This window comes from Catharus ustulatus, chromosome 33, assembly GCF_009819885.2.
Source record: "Catharus ustulatus isolate bCatUst1 chromosome 33, bCatUst1.pri.v2, whole genome shotgun sequence".
Classification (NCBI taxonomy): Eukaryota; Metazoa; Chordata; class Aves; order Passeriformes; family Turdidae; genus Catharus; species Catharus ustulatus.
In genome coordinates, this window is record NC_046253.1 from 1482834 (window position 1) to 1505959 (window position 23126).

A 23126-nucleotide genomic window follows, 5' to 3' on the forward strand; every position below is an offset into this window, starting at 1 on the left:
AAAATGAAGGAATTAATAAGAAAAATGAAGGAAATAAAGGGGAAAATGAAGGAATTTCAGCTTAAAATTCCCACTGGGAGAAATTCCTGTTTCGGAGGAAATTCTGGGCTCCGGGTTTGGGTGTTTAACCTCAGTTTTGCCTGGAAAAATCCCGTGGAATCCTGAAAAATCCAATTTTATCCAAGGAATTGTGCAGCCAAGGTGGGAAAATTCTCCTGGCTCTGCTCCAGGGATCCCTTGGAATTCCCAGAACTTGCATGGAAGTTTTCCAGGATCAGGGAAAAAAGAGGGAAAAAAAGAGGGAAAAAAAGAGGGAAAATTTGGCTTTTTCTCAGAGCTTTTCCAGGGAAAATCCCCCCTCAGAATACCCAAATCCTGAGGGATTCCAGGGGAAAATTTCCCCTCAGAATTCCCAAATCTTGCCATCAAAATTCCTGAATTCTGGGGAATTTCGGGGAAAAATTCCCCCACAGAATTCCCAAAACCTTGGGAATTTCTGAGCCTTTTCCAGGAAAAATCCTCACCTCAGAATTCCCAAATTCTGGAATATTCCAGGAAAAAATCCCCCCACAGAATTCCCAAATCTTTGGGAATTTCTGAGTATTTTCCAGGAAAAATTCCGCTCTCAGAATTCCCAAATTCTGGAAGATTCCAGGGAAAATTCCATCTCAGAATTCCCAAATCCTGTCCTGAGAATTCCCAAATCCTGAGGGATTCCAGGGAAAATTTTCGCCTCAGAATTCCCAAATTCTGGAAGATTCCAGGGAAAAATTCCCCCACAGAATTCCCAAATCCTTGGGAATTTCTCAACCTTTTCCAGAGAAAATTCTGCCTCAGAATTCCCAAATTCTGGAAGATTCCAGGGAAAAATTTCCCCATTGAATTCCCAAATCCTTGGGAATTTCTGAACATTTTCCAGGGAAAACCCTGTCCTGAGAATTCCCAAATTCCTCCCTCAGAATTCCCAAATTCTGGGGAATTTCTCAGCTTTTTCCAGAGAAAATTCCGCCTCAGAATTCCCACATCCTGCCCTCAGAATTCCCAAATTCTGGAAGATTCCAGAGAAAATTTTCCCCTCAGAATTCACAAATCCTGTCCTGAGAATTCCCAAATTCTGGAAGATTCCAGTGAAAATTTCGTCCTCAGAATTCCCAAATCCCACCCTCACCATTCCCAAATCCCCTCTCAGAATTCCTGAATTCTGGAAGATTCCAGAGAAAATTTTCCCCTCAGAATTCCCAAATCCCGCCCTCACAATTACCAAATCCTGGAATATTCCAGGAAAAAATCCCCTCACAGAATTCCCAAATCCTGGGGAATTTCTCAGCTTTTTCCAGGGAAAATTCCGCCTCAGAATTCCCAAATTCTGGAATATTCCAGGGAAAAATTTCCCCATTGAATTCCCAAATCTTTGGGAATTTCTGAGCTTTTTCCAGGGAAAATCCCACCCTCAGAATTCGCAAATTCTGGAAGATTCCAGGGAAAAATTTCCCCATAGAATTCACAAATCCTTGGGAAATTCTGAGCTTTTTCCAGGAAAAATTCCCCCTCAGAATTCCCAAATCTTGCCCTCAGAATTCCCAAATTCTGGAAGATTCCAGAGAAAATTTTCCCCTCAGAATTCCCAAATCCCGCCCTCACAATTACCAAATTCCGGAATATTCCAGGAAAAAATCCCCTCACAGAATTCCCAAATCCTGAGGTATTCCAGAGAAAATTTTGTCCTCAGAATTCCCAAATCCCTTCCTCAGAATTCCCGAATTCTGGAAGATTCCAGAGAAAATTTTCCCCTCAGAATTCCCAAATCCCACCCTCAGAATTCCCCAATTCTGGAAGATTCCAGGGAAAAATTCCACCCTCAGAATTCCCAAATCCTGTCCTGAGAATTCCCAAATCCTGAGGGATTCCAGAGAAAATTTTTCCCTCAGAATTCACAAATCCTGTCCTGAGAATTCCCAAATTCTGGAAGATTCCAAGGAAAAATTTAACCATAGAATTCCCAAATCCTTGGAATTTCTGAACCTTTTCCAGGGAAAATCCTGTCCTGAGAATTCCCAAATTCCTCCCTCAGAATTCCCAAATTCTGGGAGATTCCTGAACCTTTTCCAAGGAAAAACAACTCCAGTTAAAACCAGTCTTTAATGGGAATTCTGCTCCGAGAAAACCCCGAGGTTTCCATGGAATAAATCCAGCCTGGAGTTCCCAAAAATCCAAAATTCTCCCAAATCCCAGAAAATAAATTTAATCCTCAATCCACCAGGAGTTTTCCAAGGAAATTTTCAATTCTGGAATCCAAAATTCTTCTCAATCCTTGATCCACCAGGAGTTTTCCAGGAAAATTTTTAATTCTGGAGCCCTTCAAGCCTCCAAAATTCTCCCAAATCCCAAAAAAAAAAAAATTTCATCCTCGATCCACCCAGAGTTTTCCAAGGAAATTTTGATGCTGGATGCTCCCAAATCCCAAAAAATGAATTTTCCCCTTGGTCCACCAGGAGTTTTTCAGGAAAATTTCCACACTGGAGCACCCCAAAAATCCGGAATTCTCCCAAATCCCAAAAAAAAAAAAAAATTCATCCTTGATCCATCAGGAGTTTTCCAGGAAAATTTCAATTCTGGAATCCCTCAGGAATCCAAAATTCTTCTCAGTCCTCGATCCACCAGGAGTTTTCCAAGGAATTTTGATGCTGGAATATTCCAAGTCTCCAAAATGCTCCCAAATCTCAAAAAAAATAATTTCATTTTTGATCCACCAGTTTTTCAGGAAAATTTTCAGTTCTGGAATCCCTCAGGACTCCAAAATTCTTGTCAATCCTTGACCCACCAGTTTTCCAGGAAAATTTCCAGGTTTGAAAAGGTGTAAGAAAAAAAAAACACCAAAAAAAAAAAAAATCTAAAAAAAAATTTAAAAAACTAAAAAAAAATTAAAAACTAAAAAAAATTAAAATCTCAAAAAAATTTCTCAAAAATAAAATTAAAAAGAAAAAAAATCTCAAAAAATTCTCAATAAAATAAACTAAAAATCTTTAAAAAGAAATCTCAAAAAAATCTCAAAAATAAAATTAAAAAAGAAAAAAATCTCAAAAAATAAAAAATAATAAAAAATAACAAAAAAATCTTTAGAAATCTGAAAAAAAAATCTCAAAAACATCTCAAAAATAAAACTAAAAAACAAAAAAGTATTTTTAAAAAATCTAAAAAAATCTAAACAATAATTAAAATCTCAAAAAAAATCTCAAAAATAAAACTAAAAAAACCCTCAAAAAAATCGAAAAAATCTAAAAAATAATTAAAATCTAAAAAAACCTCAAAAATGAAACAAAAAAACCCTTAAAAAATCCCAAAAATAACAAAAAAATCTAAAAAACCCCAAAAAAATTAAAATCTCAAAAAAAATCTCAAAAATAAAACTAAAAAACCCTCAAAAAATCCCAACAATAACAAAAAAATCTAAAAAACCCGAAAAAATAGTTAAAATCTCAAAAAAATCTCAAAAATAAACAAAAAAGAAAATTAAACAAAAATCTAAAGAAAATCTAAACAATAATTAAAATATAAAAAAAAATATCAAAAACAAAACAAAAAATCTTAAAAAAAATCCCCAAAACAACAAAAAAATCTAAAAAAACACCCAAAAAACCCTTAAAAAATAAAAAAAAAATTTAAATTTTTTTTTTAAAAATCCCATAAAATTTTCCCAAACTCCTAAATGGAAGAATCGACGGTGAAGTGGCCGTTGTGGGAGCCGAGGCCGCGCTCGGGGGCGGCGTATTTGGAATTGCGGAGGCAGGGGAAGCAGAGCAGGCGGCGGAAGGTGCTCCTCATCTCGTTATCGCGCCACGAATAAACGATGGCGTTAATTAGGGAGTTAATTTCGGCCAGCAGCAGCACGTACTTCTCCACGGCCAGCACGTCGCAGCTCTGGCAGCCCAGCCCGTCCAGCAGCAGAACAACCTGGCCCGGCGTCCAGCACACCACGAAGGCGCCTGGGAACGGGGAAAATGGGAAAAAAATTGGGAAAAATGGGGGAAAAATGGGAAAAATTGGAGGGAAAATGGGGAAAATTGGGGGGAAATGGGGGAAAATGGGAAAAAATGGGAAAAATGGGGAAAAAATGGGGAAAAAATGGGAAAAATGGGGGAAAATGGGGGAAAAATGGGGGGAAATTGGGAAAAAATTGGAATTAGAAGAGTCGGAATGAGAAAAAATGGGGGGAAATGGGAAAAAATTGGGGGAAAATTGGGAAAAAATGGGGGGAAATGGGAAAAAAAATGGGAAAAAATTGGAATTAGAAGGGTTGGAATGGGAAAAAATGGGGAGAAATGGGAAAAAAATGGGGGGAAATGGGGATTGGAGGGGTTGGAATGATAAAATATGGGGGGAAATCGGAAAAAAATGGGAAAAATTGGAATTAGAAGGGTTGGAATGGGAAAAAATGGGGGGAAATGGGAAAAAAATGGGAAAAAAATTGAATTAGAAGGGTTGGAATGGGAAAAAATGGGGGGAAATGGGAAAAAAATGGGGGAAATTGGGAAAAAATGGGGGGAAATGGGAAAAAATGGGAAAATTGGAATTAGAAGGGTTGGAATGGGAAAAAATGGGGAGAAATGGGAAAAAATGGGGGAAAATGGGGATTGGAGGGGTTGGAATGGGAAAAAATGGGGGGAAATGGGAAAAAATGGGAAAAAATTGGAATTAGAAGGGTTGGAATGGGAAAAAATGGGGAGAAATGGGAAAAAAATGGGGGAAAATGGGGATTGGAGGGGTTGGAATGGGAAAAAATGGGGAGAAATGGGAAAAAATGGGGGAAAATGGGGATTGGAGGGGTTGGAATGGGAAAATATGGGGGGAAATGGGGGGAAATTGGGAAAAAATTGGAATTAGAAGGGTTGGAATGGGAAAAAATGGGGGGAAATGGGAAAAAATTGGGGGGAAATTGGGAAAAAATGGGGAAAAATGGGAAAAAAATGGGGGAAAATGGGGATTGGAGGGGTTGGAATGGGAAAAATGGGGGGAAATGGGAAAAAATGGGAAAAAATTGGAATTAGAAGGGTTGGAATGAGAAAAAATGGGGGGAAATGGGAAAAAAATGGGAAAAATTGGAATTAGAAGGGTTGGAATGGGAAAAAATGGGGAGAAATGGGAAAAAATGGGGAAAATGGGGATTGGAGGGTTGGAATAATAAAATATGGGGGGAAATGGGAAAAAAAATGGGAAAAATTGGAATTAGAAGGGTTGGAATGAGAAAAAATGGGGGGAAATGGGGGGAAATCGGGAAAAAATTGGAATTAGAAGAGTTGGAATGAGAAAAAATGGGGGGAAATGGGAAAAAATGGGAAAAAATTGGAATTAGAAGGGTTGGAATGGGAAAAAATGGGGGCAAATGGGAAAAAATTGGAAAAAATTGGAATTAGAAGGGTTGGAATGGGAAAAAATGGGGAGAAATGGGAAAAAATGGGGGAAAATGGGGATTGAAGGGGTTGGAATGGGAAAATATGGGGGGAAATGGGGGGAAATTGGGAAAAAATTGGAATTAGAAGGGTTGGAATGGGAAAAAATGGGGGGAAATGGGAAAAAATTGGGGGAAAATTGGGAAAAAATGGGGGAAATGGGAAAAAATGGGAAAAAATTGGAATTAGAAGGGTTGGAATGAGAAAAAATGGGGAGAAATGGGAAAAAATTGGGGGAAAATTGGGAAAAAATGGGGGGAAATGGGAAAAAATGGGGGGAAATGGGGATTTGAGGGGTTGGAATGGGAAAAAATGGGGAGAAATGGGAAAAAATGGGGGAAAATGGGGATTGAAGGGGTTGGAATGGGAAAAAAATGGGGAGAAATGGGGGAAAAATGGGGGAAAATGGGGATTGGAGGGGTTGGAATGGGAAAAATTGGGGAAATTGGGGGAAATGGGGGGAAAATGGGGGGAAATGGGAAAAAATTGGGGAGAGATGGGGGGAAATGGGAATTGGAGGGGTTGGAATGGAAATAAATGGGGGGAAATGGGGGAAATTGGGGAAATGGGAAAAAAATGGGGGAAAATTGAAAAAAATTGTCATCCATGACAATAACCAACACACCATGGTTGATGATGTCCAACCAACTCAATTAACCCCTAATTACCCCTAATTAACCACTCCCCAAGGACGACAATAATCAACTCACCAAGGACGATGATGACCGACACACCATGGTTGATGATGACCAACCAGTCCAATCAATCCCTAATTAACCTCTAATTAACCACCAACCCAGAATGACGATGACCAATCCACCATGGATGACGATGACCAACCCAACATGGACAACAATAACCAACCAACACAATTCACCCCTAATTACCCCTAATTAAGCACCTACCCAGCATGATGGTGACGGTCTTGATCAGCGCCAGCACGGTGTCGCAGTGCCATGGGTGTTACCCCCTAATTAGCAACTAATTAACCCCTCACTGAGGATGATGATGACCAACTCATCACGGATGATGATGACCAACCAACCCAATTAACCCCTAATTACCCCTCTAATGACCCACCCAAGATGACAATGACCAACTCACCCAGGATGACAACAACCAATCCATCACGGATGCCAATGACCAACCCACCAATGATGACCATGACCCACCCAATTAACCCCTAATTACCTCTAATTAACCACCAACCCAGGATGACGACGACCAATCCACCATGGATGACAATGACCAACACACCAAGGACGATGATGACCAATGCACCAACACCAACGATGACCAACCAACCCAATCAATCCCTAATTAACCACCAACCCAGGATGACGATGACCAGTACTCCAAGGACGATGACGACCAACTCACCATGGACAACAGTAACCAACCAACCCAATTAACCCCTAATTACCCTGCTAATGACCCACCCAGCAGAATGGTGACGGTCTTGACCAGCGCCAGCAGGGTGTCGCGGTGCCGCGGGTGTTACCCCCTAATTAACCACTAATTAAGCCCTCACTGAGATTGACGATAACCAACACACCAAGGATGACAATGACCAACACAACAAGGACGATGATGACTAATGCACCATGGACAACGATGACCAACCAACCCAATCAATCCCTAATTACCTCTAATTAACAACCCACCCAGCATGATGATGACCAACCCACCATGGATGATGATGACCAATACACCAAGGATGACCATCACCCACTCAATTAACCCCTAATTATCACTAATTAACCACCAACCCCGGATGACCAATCCGCCATGGATGCCAATGACCAACTCACCAATGATGACCATGACCCACCCAATTAACCCCTAATTACCAATAATTAACCACCAACCCAGGATGACAATGACCAACACACCAAGGATGAAGACGACCAATGCACCATGGACAACGATGACCAACCAACCCAATCAATCCCTAATTACCTCCAATTAACCACCCAGCCAGCATGACGATGACCAACCCACCATGGATGATGATGACCAACCCACCACGGACAACAATAACCAACCAACACAATTAACCCCTAATTACCATGTTAATGACCCACCCAGCACAATGGTGACGGTCTTGACCAATGCCAGCATGGTGTCACAGTGCCATGGGTGTTACCCCCTAATTAGCAACTAATTAACCCCTCACTGAGGATGATGATGACCAACTCATCACGGATGATGATGACCAACCAACCCAATTAACCCCTAATTACCCCTCTAATGACCCACCCAAGATGACAATGACCAACTCACTCAGGATGACGACAACCAACCCATCATGGATGCCAATGACCAACCCACCAATGATGACCATGACCCACCCAATTAACCCCTAATTACCACTAATTAACCACCAACCCCAGACGATGACCAATCCACCATGGATGACAATGACCAACACACCAAGGACGATGATGACCAACCAACCTAATTAAGCCCTTATTACCCTGACCAACTCACCAAGGATGATGATGACCAACGCATGATGGACAATGATGACCAACCAACCCAATTAACACCCAATTAACCTCTAATTAACCACTCACCCAGGACGACAATGACCAACGCACCATGGATGATGATGACCAACCCATCATGGACAATGATGACCAACCAACCTAATTAACCTCTAATTAACCACCAACCCAGGATGACGATGACCAATACTCCAAGGACAACGATGACCAACCCACCATGGACAACGATGACCAACCAAACCAATTAACCCCTAATTAACCACTCACCCAGGACAACAATGACCAACCCACCATGTATGATGATGACCAACCCACCATGGACAACGATGACCAACCCAATTAACCCCTAATTACCACGTTAATGACCCACCCAACACGATGGTGACGGTCTTGACCAGCGCCAGCACGGTGTCGCGGTGCCGCGGGTGCGCGCCCGTGTGCCGCGCCATGCGCGCCATCCTCCTCCTGACGTAGAGGAAGATGTGGCCGTAGACCAGCACCATGATCAGGAACACGGCCAGGTTGGACACGGCCCAGAAGGTCAGGTAGCTGCGGCTGTAGAGCGGCGCCATCCTGGAGCAGCTCTCCAGCGAGCACAGGCAGTGCCAACCGTAGGACGGGATCAACCCCAACAGCAACGCCGCGGCCCAGATGGAGAAGATCAACCCCACCACGCGCTGCGCCGACATCTCGCTGTGCAGCTGCATGGTCAGCACCGTGCGGTGCCGCTCCACCGCGATGGCCAGCAGGTTGACCACCGAGGCGGTCAGGCTGGTGTCCAGCAGGCTCTGCCGGATGAACCAAGTCTTGAGCGACAACTGGGCGGTTCTAGGCCCGGTGTGGAACATCAAGAACATGTAGGCCACGCCGGCGAAGAGGTCGGCGGCCGCCAGGTTGGCCAGCAGGTAGTAGATGGGGTAGTGGAAGCGGCGGTTGGTGGCCACGGCGGCGATGACCAGCAGGTTGGTCAGCAGCACCACGGCGCTGACCGCCAGCCCCAGGGCGACCACCAGCACGTCCTTGGGCCGCCAGTGCGCGCTCAGCTCCTTGCGGCTGTTGTTGTAGAAGAAGCCGACGGTCTCGTTGTAGAAGCAGTGCTTCATGGCGGGGGGCCTGAGGGGGAAAATGGGGGGAAAATCAGGATTTTGGGGAAAAATATGGGGGAAATGGGGAAAAATTGGGGGGGAATGGGGAAAAAATGGGGGGAAATGGGATTTTGGGGAAAAAATTGGGGGGAAATGGGAAAAATATGGGGAAATAATGGAGGAAAATGGGGAAAATATGGGGAAAATATGGGGGAATGGGAAAATATGGGGGGAAATGGGGGAAAAAAGGAGGAAATGGGGTGAAAAATGAGGATTTTGGGAAAAAATGGGGGGAATGGGGAAAATATGGGGAAGAAATGGGGGAAATGGGGAAAAAATGGGGGGAAATGGGGATTTTGGGGAAAATATGGGGGAAATGGGGAAAATATGGGGAAAAATTGGGGGAAATGGGGGAAAAATGGGAAAAAATTGGGGGAAATGGGAAAAATATAGGGAAATAATCGGGGAAATTGGGGAAAATATGGGGAAAATATGGGGGGAATGGGGAAAAAAAGGAGGAAATGGGATGAAAAATGAGAATTTTGGGAAAAAATTGGAGGAATGGGAAAATATGGGGAAAAAATGGGGGGAATGGGGAAAAATTGGGGGAAAATGGGGGAATGGGGAAAATATGGGGGAAATGGGGAAAATATGGGGAAAAATTAGGGGGAAATGGGAAAAAATTGGGAAAAAATTGGGGGAAATGGGAAAAAATTGGGAAAAATTGGGGAAATGGGGAAAAATGGGGGGAAATGGGGAAAAAATGGGGAAAAATTGGGGGAAATGGGGGAAAAAAGGAGGAAATTGGGTGAAAAATGAGGATTTTGGGAAAAAATGGGGGGAATGGGGGAAAATGGGGAAAAATTGGGAAAAAATTGGGGGAAATGGGGGGAAATGGGGCAGAATGGGGAAAAATTGGGGAAAAAAACGAGGGGAAATGGGGAAAAAATGGGAAAAAATTGGAGGGGAAGTGAGGATTTGGGGGGAAATGGGGGAATGGGGAAAAATTGGGGGGAAAAATTGGGAGGAAAATGAGGATTTTGGGAAAAATGGGAGGAAATGGGGAAAAATTGGGGGGAATGGGGGGAAATGGGGAAAATTTGGGGGAAATGGGGGAAAAATGGGAAAAAAAATGGGGGAAATGGGAAAAATATAGGGAAATAATTGGGGAAATTGGGGGAAAATATGGGGAAAATATGGGGGGAATGGGGAAAAAAGGAGGAAATGGGGTGAAAAATGAGAATTTTGGGAAAAAATTGGAGGAATGGGAAAATATGGGGAAAAAAATGGGGGGGAATGGGGAAAAAATGTGTGAAATGGGGAAAAATTGGGAAAAATATGGGGAAAATGGGGGAAATGAGGATTTTGGGAAAAAATGGGGGGTAAATGGGGAAAACGTGGGGAAAAAATGAGGGAAATGTGGAAAAAATGAGGGGAATGGGGAAAATATGGGGAAAAATTGGGGGAAATGGGGAAAAAAAATGGGGGAATGGGGAAAAATTGGGGGGAAAATGAGGATTTTGGGAAAAGATTGGGGGGAAATGGGGAAAAATTGGGGGGAATGGGGGGAAACGGGGAAAACTGTGGGGAAAATGGGGGGACATGGGAAAATGGGGAAAAATTGGGGAAAATTAGGATTTTGAGAAAAAATGGGGGGAAAATAGGGAAAAAATGGGGAAAATTGGGAGAAATGGGGAAAAAATTGGGGGGGAAATGAGGATTTGGGGAAAAAATGGGAGGAAAATGGGGAAAATGGGGAAAAATTGGGAAAAAACCTCCAAAATGAGAAAAAATCCCCCAAATTTGGAGGAAAAAAATCCCCAAAATTGGAAAAAAATCTTCCAAAACTGGGGGTGGAAAAAACAAAAATTGGGGAAAATCCCCCAAAATTTGGGGGCAAAAACCCCAAAATTTGAGAAAAACCCCAAAAATTGCGAAAAAATTCCCAAATCCTGGCTCAGCTTTGCTGCCCTGAATCCCAAATTCGGGAATTTTTTTGGATTTTCTCATCCTGAATTTTATTTTCTTCCCAGAATTTTTTTATTCCAGAATTTCCGGGTGGTTTCTCCTCCTTGGGCAAACAAATCCCTGGAGCTGAGAAATTCCTGAGGAATTTTTATTGCTCTTCAAGATGGACTTTGGATTTTGGGAGTGGAAAATCTGGGATAATCCCCCCAAAATTGGGGAAAATTAAAAAAAGGGGGAAAAACCAATCCAAAATCAGGGAAAAAAAACCCAAACAAAAAATTTTGGGAAAAATACGGGAATTTTTAGGAATTTTTTAAGGAAAAAAATGAGGAAATGAGGTTGCTCCACGTGGTTTTTTCCCACTTTTTTTTTGGTATGTTTGGATCTGAATTTGTTGATCCCAAAATTTGGGAATTGATGGGAAGGAAATTTGGGAGGAATTCTCAGATTTTGGGTGGATTTGGGGAATTTTCAGGGTGGGAATTCCTTAAAAATCTCATTTAAATCCTGATTTTTTTTTTTTCCCCCATTTCCTGGAATTGCTTTTGGAATGTGCTGGGAGCTGGAAATTTTGGTATTCCCAGATTTTTTTTTTGTGGGGGGGGAAAGGAGTTTTTAATTCCATCCCAATTACACCCAAAAAATCCAGAAAAAAAATTCAAAAAAATCCAGAAAAAATCCCTGAAAAATTCCAAAAAAATTCCCTAAAAATCTCAGAAAAATTTTCCCTAAAATTCCAGAAAAATTACAGCAAAATCCCTAAAAATCCCAGAAAAAATTCCCCCAAAATCCAGAAAAATCCCTAAAAATCCCAGAAAATCCCTTTAAAATCACTAGAAATTCCATCCCAAATTTCTCTGCCCTGGAATCCCAAAAAAAACCTTGGAAAAACCCCAAAATCCCAGAAAAAAATAAAAAAACCCCAAATTTCTCTCTCCCCACAGCTTTTCCCAACATTCCTGACCTTGGAATTCCTGAGGGAAACAAAACAATTCCAGGAGAAAAAAAAGCAAAATAAAATTTAAAAAATGTATTTAAAAAAACACCCCAAATTCCCCAAAATTTAAATTTAAATTTAAATAAAATTCCAGCAGCTGCAGGAATTTCTTTGTTCCCAAAATTCTGGGAAAAATGGAATTTTCTGCTTTTTTTTCCTGTTTTTCCAACTTTTTTTTGGTCTTTTCCAGCAGCTCTGTGAAAAATTCTGGGATGGGGCCGGGAATTCTGGATGGATTTTGGGATTTTTTTTCTCCTGGAATTTTGGGATTTTTTTTTTTTTTCCCTGGATTTTGGGTTTTTCTTTTTTTTTTTCTTTTTTTTTCCACTGGATTTTGGGGTTTTTTCTCCTGGAATTTGGGGCTTTATCCTGGAATTTTTAGGTTTTTTTCCCTGCATTTGGGATTTTTTCCCTTGGATTTTGGGATTTTTTCCCCTGGATTTGGGGATTTTCCTTGGATTTGGGATTTTTTTCTCCTGGAATTTTGGGATTTTTTTTTCCTTGGATTTTGGGTTTTTCCTGGTTTTTTTCTTTTTTTTTTTCCTCTGGAATTTGGGATTTTTTTCCCTTGGATTTTGGGATTTTTTTTCCCCTGGATTTTGGGTTCTCCCCTGTTTTTTCTTTTTTTTTTTTTCCACCGGATTTTGGGTTTTTTTTCCCTGGAATTTGGGGCTTTATCCTGGAATTTTTGGGATTTTTCCCCCTGGATTTTGGGATTTTTTTCCCCTGGATTTGGGGATTTTCCTTGGATTTGGGATTTTTTTTTCTCCTGGAATTTTGGGATTTTTTTGCCCCTGGATTTTGGTTTTTTTCCTTGTTTTTTCTTTTTTTTTCCACTGGATTTTGGGGTTTTTTCCCTTGGATTTTGTTGTTTTTTTTTTTTTTTTTCCCTGGATTTTGACAGTTTTACCCCTGGAATTTTTGGGTTTTTCCCTGGATTTGGGGTTTTTTTGCTTGGATTTAGGATATTTTTTCCCTTGGATTTTGGTTTTTTTTTTTTTCCCTACATTTGGGATTTTTTTTCCTGGAATTTGACAGTTTTTTCCCTGGAATTTTGGGCTTTATCCTGAAATTTTTGGGATTTTCCCCCTGGATTTGGGATTTTTTTTTCTCCTGGAATTTTTGGGGTTTTTTTCCCTGGATTTGGGGTTTTTTTGCTTGGATTTAGGATTTTTTTTCCCTTGGATTTTGTTTTTTGTTTTTTTTTTTTCCCTACATTTGGGATTTTTTTCCTGGATTTTGACAGTTTTTTCCCTTGAATTTTGGGCTTTATCCTGGAATTTTTGGGTTTTTTCCCCTGGATTTGGGATTTTTTTTTTTTCTCCTGGAATTTGGGGGTTTTTTTCCCCTTGGATTTTGATTTTTTCCTTGTTTTTTCTTTTTTTTTCCACTGGATTTTGGGTTTTTTTTCCCTGGAATTTGGGGCTTTATCCTGGAATTTTTGGGATTTTTCCCCCTGGATTTGGGATTTTTTTTTCTCCTGGAATTTTGGGGTTTTTTCCCTGGATTTGGGGTTTTTTTGCTTGGGTTTAGGATTTTTTTTCCCTTGGATTTTGGGGTTTTTTTTCCCTACATTTGGGATTTTTTTCCTGGATTTTGACAGTTTTTTCCCTGGAATTTTGGGCTTTATCCTGGAATTTTTGGGATTTTTCCCCTGGATTTGGGATTTTTTTTTTCTCCTGGAATTTGGGGTTTTTTTTCCCCCTGGATTTTGGTTTTTTCCTTGTTTTTCTTTTTTTTTCCACTGGATTTTGGGTTTTTTTTCCCTGGAATTTGGGGCTTTATCCTGGAATTTTTGGGATTTTTCCCCCTGGATTTGGGATTTTTTTTTTCTCCTGGAATTTTTGGGATTTTTCCCCTGTATTTGGGATTTTTTTTCTTCTGGAATTTTTGGGGTTTTTTCCCCTGAATTTAGGGTTTTTCCTTGGATTTCTTTTTTTTTTTTTCCCCTGGAATTTGGGATTTTTCCCCCTGGATTTTGGGATCTTTTTCCCCCTGGATTTTGGGATTTTTCCCTAAAATTCTGGGATTTTATCCCCCCCTAGATTTGGGATTTTTTTTCCCCTGGATTTTGACAATTTTACCCCTGGAATTTTGGGTTTTTTTCCCTGGATTTGGGTGTTTTTTGCTTGGATTTAGGATTTTTTTTCCCTTGGATTTTGTTTTTTTTTTCCCCTACATTTGGGATTTTTTTCCTAGATTTTGACAGTTTTTTCCCTGGAATTTTGGGGTTTTTCCTCGAATTTGGAAATTTTTTCCCACTGGATTCGGGGCTTTTTTAGTTGATTTGAGGAATTTTTTTTCCCTTGGATTTGGGTTTTTCCCCCTTGATTTTGGGATTTTTCCCTAAAATTCTGGGATTTTTTTCCCCCCCTAGATTTAGGATTTTTTTTTCCCTGGATTTTGACAATTTTACCCCTGGAATTTTGGGGTTTTTTTCCCTGGATTTGGGGTTTTTTTGCTTGGGTTTAGGATTTTTTTTCCCTTGGATTTTGGGTTTTTTTCCTGGAATTTTGGGATTTTTATCCCCTTGATTTTGGTTTTTTCCCCCTGGATTTTGGGATCTTTTCCCCCTTGATTTTGGGTTTTTTTTTCCTAGGATTTGGGATTTTTTTTTTCCCCTGGACTTTGACAGTTTTCCCCCTGAAATTTTGGGAATTTTTTTCATGGATTTGGGGATTTTCGTCCTTTGGCTCAATTTTTTTCCTTGTATTTGGGGTTTTTTGCCCTGGATTTGGGATTTTTTTCCCCTTTGATTTGGGATTTTTTTCCCCTTTGATTTGGGATTTTTTTCCCCCTGGATTTGGGATTTTTCCCCCCTGGATTTGGGATTTTTCCCCCTGGATTTGGGATTTTTCCCCCCTGAATTTTGGGGTTTTCCTCCTGGATTTGGGATTTTTTTTCTCTTTGATTTAGGATTGTTTTTCCCCCTGGATTTGGGATTTTCCCCCTGAATTTGGGAATTTTTTTCCCCTTGAATTTTGGGGTTTTCCCCCTGGATTTGGGAATTTTTTTTCCCTTTGATTTGGGATTTTTCCCTCTGGATTTGGGTTTTTTTTTGTCTAGATTTGGGATTTTTTCCCCTGGATTTTGGGATTTCCCCCCCCCACCGAATTTGGGGTTTTATTTCCCCTGGATTTGGGATTTTCCCCTCTGGATTTGTTTTTTTTTTCCCCTGATATTTTTGATTTTTCTCCAGATTTTTATTTTTTTTCCTCCTGGATTTGCAGTTTTTCCCATTGTATTTGGGATTTTTTCCCTCAAGGAATTTCCCTTTTCCCGGGATTTTCCCTCCCCTTTGGGAATTCCCCTCCCCCTCCCCCCTCAGCAGCTCCTTCCCTCCCCAAACCCCTTAAAAATCACTTTTAAACCCCTTAAAAATCACTTTTTTTCCATAAAAAAACCCAGGAAGGGCCTCCCCCACTCCTCCCTAGGCCCGCACAGATTTGGGGAAAAAAAATCCCGGAATTCTCCCGGAATTCTACTCCCAAAAAATCCCCAAAATCCCTAAAAACCGCTCCATAAAAACCCAAAAAATCACTTTTTAAATTTTATTTTTTCTTTTTTTTTCCTCCTTCTGGATTTCCCCCCTCCCCCATTTTGAAGGAATTTCGGGAATTCTCACCTGGGATCAGCACGCGGCGCTCCAGGGGGGAAATTCCCATTTCCAGTGAGGAAAAAAAATCCAAAAAAATTCAAATTATTTTAAATTTTTTATGGGGATGAAGCAGGAAAAAGTTCGGAGGCTCCCGGAGAAACTCGGGAAGGGGAAAATTCCTCGGAGGAGCCTCGGGAGCCGCCCCCGGGCGGGGCCTGAAACTCGATCCGAGCCCAAAATCCCGAACTGGGAGAGAAATCCGGGCAGGGAGCCGGAACTGGGACCAGTTTAACTCCTGAACTGGGACCAGTTCAATTCCCGAACTGGGAGAGAAATCCGGGCAGGGAGCCGGAACTGGGACCAGTTTAACTCCTGAACTGGGACCAGTTTAACTTCTGAACTGGGACCAGTTTGACTCCTGAACTGGGACCAGTTTAACGCCTCAACTGGGACCAGTTTAACACCTGAACTGGGACCAGTTTAATGCCCGAACTGGGACCAGTTCAATTCCTTAACTGGGACTGGTTTAACTCCCGAACTGGGACCAGTTTAACACCTGAACTGGGGCAGGTTCAGTCCCCAAAGTGGGACCAGTTTAACTCCTCAACTGGGACCGGTTCAATTCCCAAACTGGGACCAGTTTAACTCCTCAACTGGGACCGGTTCAATTCCCAAACTGGGACCAGTTTAACTCTCAAACTGGGACCAGTTTAACTCCTGAATTGGGACCAGTTTAACTCCTGAACTGGGACCAGTTTAACACCTGAACTGGGACCGGTTTTATTCTCAAATTGGAAGAGGCTTAATTCCCTAACTGGGAGAGTTCAATTCCCAAACTGGGACCAGTTTTACTCCCAAACTGGGACCAGTTTGACTCCTGAACTGGGACCAGTTTAACACCTGAACTGGGACCAGTTTGACTCCTGAAATGGGATCAGTTTAACACCTGAACTGGGACCGGTTCAGACCCCAGACTGGGACCAGTTCAATTCCCAAACTGGGACCAGTTTAATTCTCAAACTGGGACCAGTTTGACTCCCAAACTGGGACCAGTTTAACACCTGAACTGGCACTGGTTAAACATCCGAACTGGGGCTGGTTCAATTCCCAAACTGGGACCAGTTTAACACCTGAACTGGGATCAGTTTAACTCCCTAACTGGGACCAGTTTAATTCTCAAAATGGGACCAGTTTAATTCCTGAACTGGGACCAGTTTAACTCCTGAACTGGGACTGGTTTAACAACTGAACTGGGACCAGTTTAACACCTGAACTGGGATCAGTTTAACTCCGAACTGGGAGCAGTTTGACTCCTGAACTGGGACCGGTTTAACACCTGAACTGGGACTGGTTTAACTCCTGAACTGGGACTGGTTCAGTCCCCAAACTGGGACCAGTACAATTCCTGAACTGGGACCAGTTTGACTCCTGAACTGGGACCAGTTTATTTCCTGAACTGGGATCAGTTTAACACCTGAACTGGGACAGGTTCAGTCCCCAAACTGGGACCAGTTTAACTCCTGAATTGGGACCAGTTTAACTCCTGAACTGGGACCGGTTCAATTCCCGAACTGGGACCAGTTTAACATCTGAACTGGGACCGGTTTAACACCTGAACTGGGACTGGTTTTATTCTCAAATTGGAAGAGGCTTAATTCCCTAACTGGGAGAGTTCAATTCCTTAACTGGGACCAGTTTGACTCCCAAACTGGGACAGGTTCAATTCCCGAACTGGGACCAGTTTGACTCCTGAACTGGGACCAGTTTAATTCCCAAACTGGGACCAGTTCAATTCCTGAACTGGGACTGGTTTAACTCCCAAACTGGGAGTGGTTTAATTTCTGAACTGGGACCAGTTTATTTGCTGAACTGGGTCCAGTTTAACACCTGAACTGGGACCAGTTAAATTCCATAACTGGGACTGGTTTAACTCCCGAACTGGGACTGGTTTAACTCCTGGACCAGTTTAACCTCCCAAACTGGGACCAGTTTAACTCCCAAACTGGGACTGGTTAAACATCCGAACTGGGGCTGGTTCAATTCCCGAACTGGGACCAGTTTAACTACTGAACTGGGACCAGTTTTATTCTCAAACTGGGACAGGTTTAATTCTAATACTGGGACCAGTTTAACACCTGAACTGGGACCAGTTTAACTCCTGAACTGGGACCAGTTTAACTCCTGAACTGGGACTGGTTTAACAACTGAACTGGGACCAGTTTAACACCTGAACTGGGACCAGTTTAATTCCTGAACTGGGACAGGTTTAACACCTGAACTGGGACCAGTTTGACTCCTGAACTGGGACCAGTTTAATTCCCGAACTGGGACCAGTTTAACTCCTGAACTGGGATCAGTTCAAGTCCCCAACTGGGACCAGTTTGACTCCAGTACTGGGACCAGTTTAATTCCCAAACTGGGACCAGTTTGACTCTTGAACTGGGACTGGTTAAACATCCGAACTGGGGCTGGTTCAATTCTCGGACTGAGACCAGTTTAACTCCCATACTGGGACCAGTTTAATTGGATTAAAATTGGAATTAATTGGATTAAAATGTGAATCAGGTTGATTAAAATTGGGATAAATTGAATTAAGATGGGATTAAATTGGATTAAATGGGAATAAATTGGAAATAAATTGGATTAAAATGGGAATTAATTGGATAAAAATGTGAATAAATTGGATTAAAATAGGAATTAATTGGATTAAAATTGGAATTAATTGGATTAAAACGGGAATTAATTTGATTAAATGGTAATTAATTAGAAATAAATTTGATTAAAACGGGAATTAATTGAATAAAAATGGGTATAAATTGAATTAAAATGGGAATAAATTGGGGTAAAATGGGAATAAATTGAATTAAGACGGGAATAAATTGGATTAATTAACTTCCATTAATTATTTTTAATGATTTCATTGATTTTTCCAGGTGGGAAAAAAGCGGGATTTGGGATTGGCCTCGAAGAATTCCCGGGTTTATTTTGGGAAATCCGAATTTGGGGCAGAATTCTCCAAAATCACCGTTCCCGGTTCCGTCCTGGAGTCCTGAAATCTTCCTCTTCCTCCTCTTCCTCCTCTTCCTCCTCATCTTCCTCTTCCTCTTCCTCCTCCTCTTCCTCTTCCCTCATTTTTTTGGGAAAATTATCGGGATTTTGGGACTCATCTCGCTACTCCTTCTGCTCTTCCTCTTCCTCCTCCTCCTCCTCCTCTCTATTTTTTTTGGGAGAACCGAGGGGATTTGGGATCCATCCCGCTACTCCTCTTCCTCCTGCTCCTCCCTCATTTTTTTGGGGAAAATTATCAGGATTTTGGGATTCTTCCCACTACTCCTTCTGCTCTTTCTCCACCTCTTCCTCCTCCTCTCTATTTTTTTTGGGAAAACTGAGGGGATTTGGGATCCATCCCGCTACTCCTCTTCTTCCTCCTCCCCTTCCCTCATTTTTTTGGGGAAAATTATCGGGATTTTGGGACTCATCTCGCTACTCCTTCTGCTGCTCCTCCTCCTCTTCCCTCATTTTTTTGGGAAAACTGATGGAATTTTGGGATCCCTCCTTCCTCTTCTTCCTCTTCCTCCTCCTCTACCTCTTCCCCTATTTTTTTTGGGAAAACCGATGGAATTTTGGGATCCAGCCTGCTCCTCTTCCTCCTCCTCCTTCTCCTCCTCTTCCCTCATTTTTTTGGGGAACATTATCGGGATTTTGGGACTCATCTCGCTACTCCTTCTGCTCTTCCTCTTCCTCCTCCTTTTCCTCTTCCTCTTCTTCTCTCATTTTTTTGGGAAAACCGATGGAATTTTGGGTGGAATTCCTCAACATCGCCATGGTTCTTCCTCTTCCTTTTCCTCCTCTTTTTCCCTCTTTTTTTTTTTTTTTGGGAAAATTTAGGGGATTTTGGGATCCATCCTTCCTCCTTCTGCTCTTCTTCTTCCTCTTCCTCCTCCTCTCTCATTTTTTTGGGAAAACCGACGGAATTTTGGGTGGATTCCTCCAACATCGCCATTCCCAGTTGGATCCATCCTAGAATCCTAAACTCGCCTTCCTCTTCCTCTTCCTCTTCATCCTCTTCCACTTCTTCCTCCTTTTCCTCCTCCTCTTCCTCCTCTTTTCTCATTTTTTTGGGAAAACCGATGGAATTTTGGGTGGAATTCCTCAACATCGTCATCGCTCTTCCTCTTCCTTTTCCTCCTCTTCTTCCCTCTTTTTTTTTTTTTTTGGGAAAATTTAGGGGATTTTGGGATCCATCCTTCCTCCTTTTGCTCTTCCTCTTCCTCCTCCTCTCTCATTTTTTTGGGAAAACCGATGGAATTTTGGGTGGATTCCTCCAACATCACCATTCCCAGTTGGATCCATCCTGGAATCCTTAACTCCTCTTCCTCCTCCTCTTCCTCTTCCTCCTCTTCTTCCTTTTCTTCTCTCATTTTTTTTGGGAAAATTATTGGGATTTTGGGTCTCATCCCAATACTCCTCCTGCTCTTCCTCTTCCTCTTCCTCTTCTTCTTCCTCATCCTCTTCCTCCTCTTCTTCCTCTTCCTCTTCATCTTCTTCCTCTTTGTCCTCTTCTTCCTCCTCCTCTTCCTCTTCCCTTTTTTTTTTGGGGAAAATTATTGGGATTTTGGGACTCATCCCACTACTCCTCCTGCTCTTCCTCCTCCTCTTCCCTCATTTCTTTGGGGAAAATTATCAGGATTTTGGGACTCATCCTGTTACTCCTTCTGCTCTTCCTCTTCCTCCTCTTCCTCTTCCTCTTCCTCCTTCTCTTCCTCTTCCTCCTCTTCTCTCATTTTTTTGGGAAAACTGACGGAATTTTGGGTGGATTCCTCCAACATCGCCATTCCCAGTTGGATCCATCCTGGAATCCTAAACTCCTCTTCCTCTTCCTCTTCCTCCTCTTCTTCCTTTTCTTCTCTCATTTTTTTGGGGGAAAATTATCAGGATTTTGGGACTCCTCTCGCTACTTCTGTTCTTCCTCCTCCTCCTCCTCTTCCTCTTCCTCTTCCTCTTCCTCTTCCTCTTCCTCCTCTTCCCTCATTTTTTTGGGGAAAATTACCAGGATTTTGGGACTCGTGCCACTACTCCTTCTGCTCTTCCTCCTCTTCCTCTTCCTCCTCTTCTTCCTCCTCCTTTTCCTTTTCTTCTCTCATTTTTTTGGGGAAAATTATCGAGATTTTGGGACTCATCTCGCTACTCCTCTTCCTCTTCTTCCTCCTCCTCCTTTTCCTCTTCCTCCTCTTCCTCTTCATCTTCATCTTCCTCCTCCTTTTCCTTCTTCCTTTTCTTCTCTCATTTTTTTGGCAAAACTGATGGAATGTTTGGGTGGAATTCTCCAACATTGTCATCGCTCTTCCTCTTCTTTCTCTTCCTCTTCCTCCTCCTCTTCCCTCATTTTTTTGAGGAAAATTATCAGGATTTTGGGACTCATCCCACTACTCCTCCTGCTCTTCCTCCTCCTCTTCCTCTCCTCTTCTCTCATTTTTTTGGGAAAACCGACAGAATTTTGGGTGGATTCGTCCAACATCGCCATTCCCAGTTGGATCCATCCTGGAATCCTTAACTCCTCTTCCTCCTCCTCCTCTTCCTTTTCTTCTCTCATTTTTTTGGGGAAAATTATCAGGATTTTGGGACTCATCTCGCTACTCCTCTTCCTCCTCTTCCTCCTCCTCTTCCTCTTCGTCCTCCTCTCTCATTTTTTTGGGAAAACCGACGGAATTTTGGGTGGATTCCTCCAACATCGCCATTCCCAGTTGGATCCATCCTGGAATCCTAAACTCCTCTTCCTCTTCCTCTTCCTCTTCCTCTTCCTCCTCCTGTTCCTTATCTTCTCTCATATTTTTTGGGAAAATTACTGGGATTTTGGGTCTCATCCCAATACTCCTCCTGCTCTTCCTCTTCCTCTTCTTCTTCCTCATCCTCTTCCTCCTCCTCTTCTTCCTCTTCCTCTTCATCTTCTTCCTCTTCATCCTCTTCTTCCTCCTCCTCTTCCTCTTCCCTCATTTTTTTGGGGAAAATTATCGGGATTTTGGGACTCATCCCACTACTCCTCCTGCTCTTCCTCCTCCTCTTCCCTCATTTCTTTGGGGAAAATTATCAGGATTTTGGGACTCATCCTGTTACTCCTTCTGCTCTTCCTCTTCCTCCTCTTCCTCTTCCTCTTCCTCCTTCTCTTCCTCTTCCTCCTCTTCCCTCATTTTTTTGGGGAAAATTACCAAGATTTTGGGACTCGTGCCACTACTCCTTCTGCTCTTCCTCCTCTTCCTCTTCCTCTTCCTTTTCTTCTCTCATTTTTTTTTGGGAAAATTATAGAGATTTTGGGACTCATCCCGCTACTCCTCTTCCTCCTCCTCTTCTTCCTCCTCCTTCTTTTCCTCTTCCTCCTCTTCCTCTTCATCTTCCTCTTCCTCCTCCTTTTCCTTCTTCCTTTTCTTCTCTCATTTTTTTGGCAAAACCGATGGAATTTTGGGTGGAATTCTCCAGCATCATCATCACTCTTCCTCTTCCTTTTCCTCCTCTTCTTCCCTCTTTTTTTTTTTTTTTTGTGAAAATTTAGGGGATTTTGGGATCCATCCTTCCTCCTTTTGCTCTTCCTCTTCCTCTTCCTCCTCCTCTCTCATTTTTTTGGGAAAACCGACAGAATTTTGGGTGGATTCCTCCAACATCGCCATTCCCAGTTGGATCCATCCTGGAATCCTAAACTCCTCTTCCTCCTCCTCTTCCTCCTCCTCTTCCCTCAATTTTTTGGGGAAAATTATCGGGATTTTGGGACTCATACCACTATTCCTTCTGCTCTTCCTCCTCCTCCTATTTTTTTTTTGGGCAAACCGAGGGAATTTGGGATCCATCCCACTACTCCTCTTCCTCCTGCTCCTCATTTTTTTGGGGAAAATTATCGGGATTTTGGGACTCAACCCTCTACTCCTTCTGCTCTTCCTCTTCCTTCTCCTCTTCTTCCTCCTCCTCTCTATTTTTTTTTTTTGGGAGAACCGAGGGGATTTGGGGATCCAACCTTACTCCTGCTACTCTTCCTCTTCCCTCATTTTTTTGGGAAAACCGATGGAATTTTGGGATCCATCCTTCCTCCTCTTCCTCTTCCTCCTCCTCTTCCTCTTCCCTTATTTTTTTTGGGAAAACCGATGGAATTTTGGGATCCAACCTGCTCCTCTTCCTCCTCTTCCTCCTCCTCCTCCTCCCTCATTTTTTTGGGGAAAATTATCAGGATTTTGGGATTCTTCCCACTACTCCTTCTGCTCTTCCTCTTCCTCTTCTTCTTCCTCCTCCTCTTCCTCTCTCATTTTTTTAGGGAAAATTAGCAGGATCTTGGGACTCATCTTGCTACTCTTCTTCCTCTTCCTCCTCCTCCTCTTCCTCTTCCTTTTCTTCTCTCATTTTTTGGGTAAACCGACAGAATTTTGGGTGGATTCCTCCAACATCGCCATTCCCAGTTGGATCCATCCTGGAATCCTAAACTCCTCTTCCTCTTCCCTCATTTTTTTAGGGAAAATTATCAGGATTTTTGAACTCATCCCT

The 23126-nt window shown here is 42.2% G+C and overlaps 1 protein-coding gene across 1 annotated transcript; it reads right to left on the minus strand.

Moving 5' to 3' along the window:
- Nucleotides 1-3702: 3702 nt before the first annotated feature.
- LPAR2 (lysophosphatidic acid receptor 2) lies at nt 3703-9057 on the minus strand. The gene is made up of 2 exons (XM_033083803.1): nt 8325-9057; nt 3703-3983 (listed from the first exon to the last, which is right to left on the minus strand). The coding sequence occupies exons 1-2, from the start codon at nt 9055-9057 to the stop codon at nt 3703-3705; spliced, it is 1014 nt and encodes a 337-aa protein (XP_032939694.1).
- Nucleotides 9058-23126: the final 14069 nt, after the last annotated feature.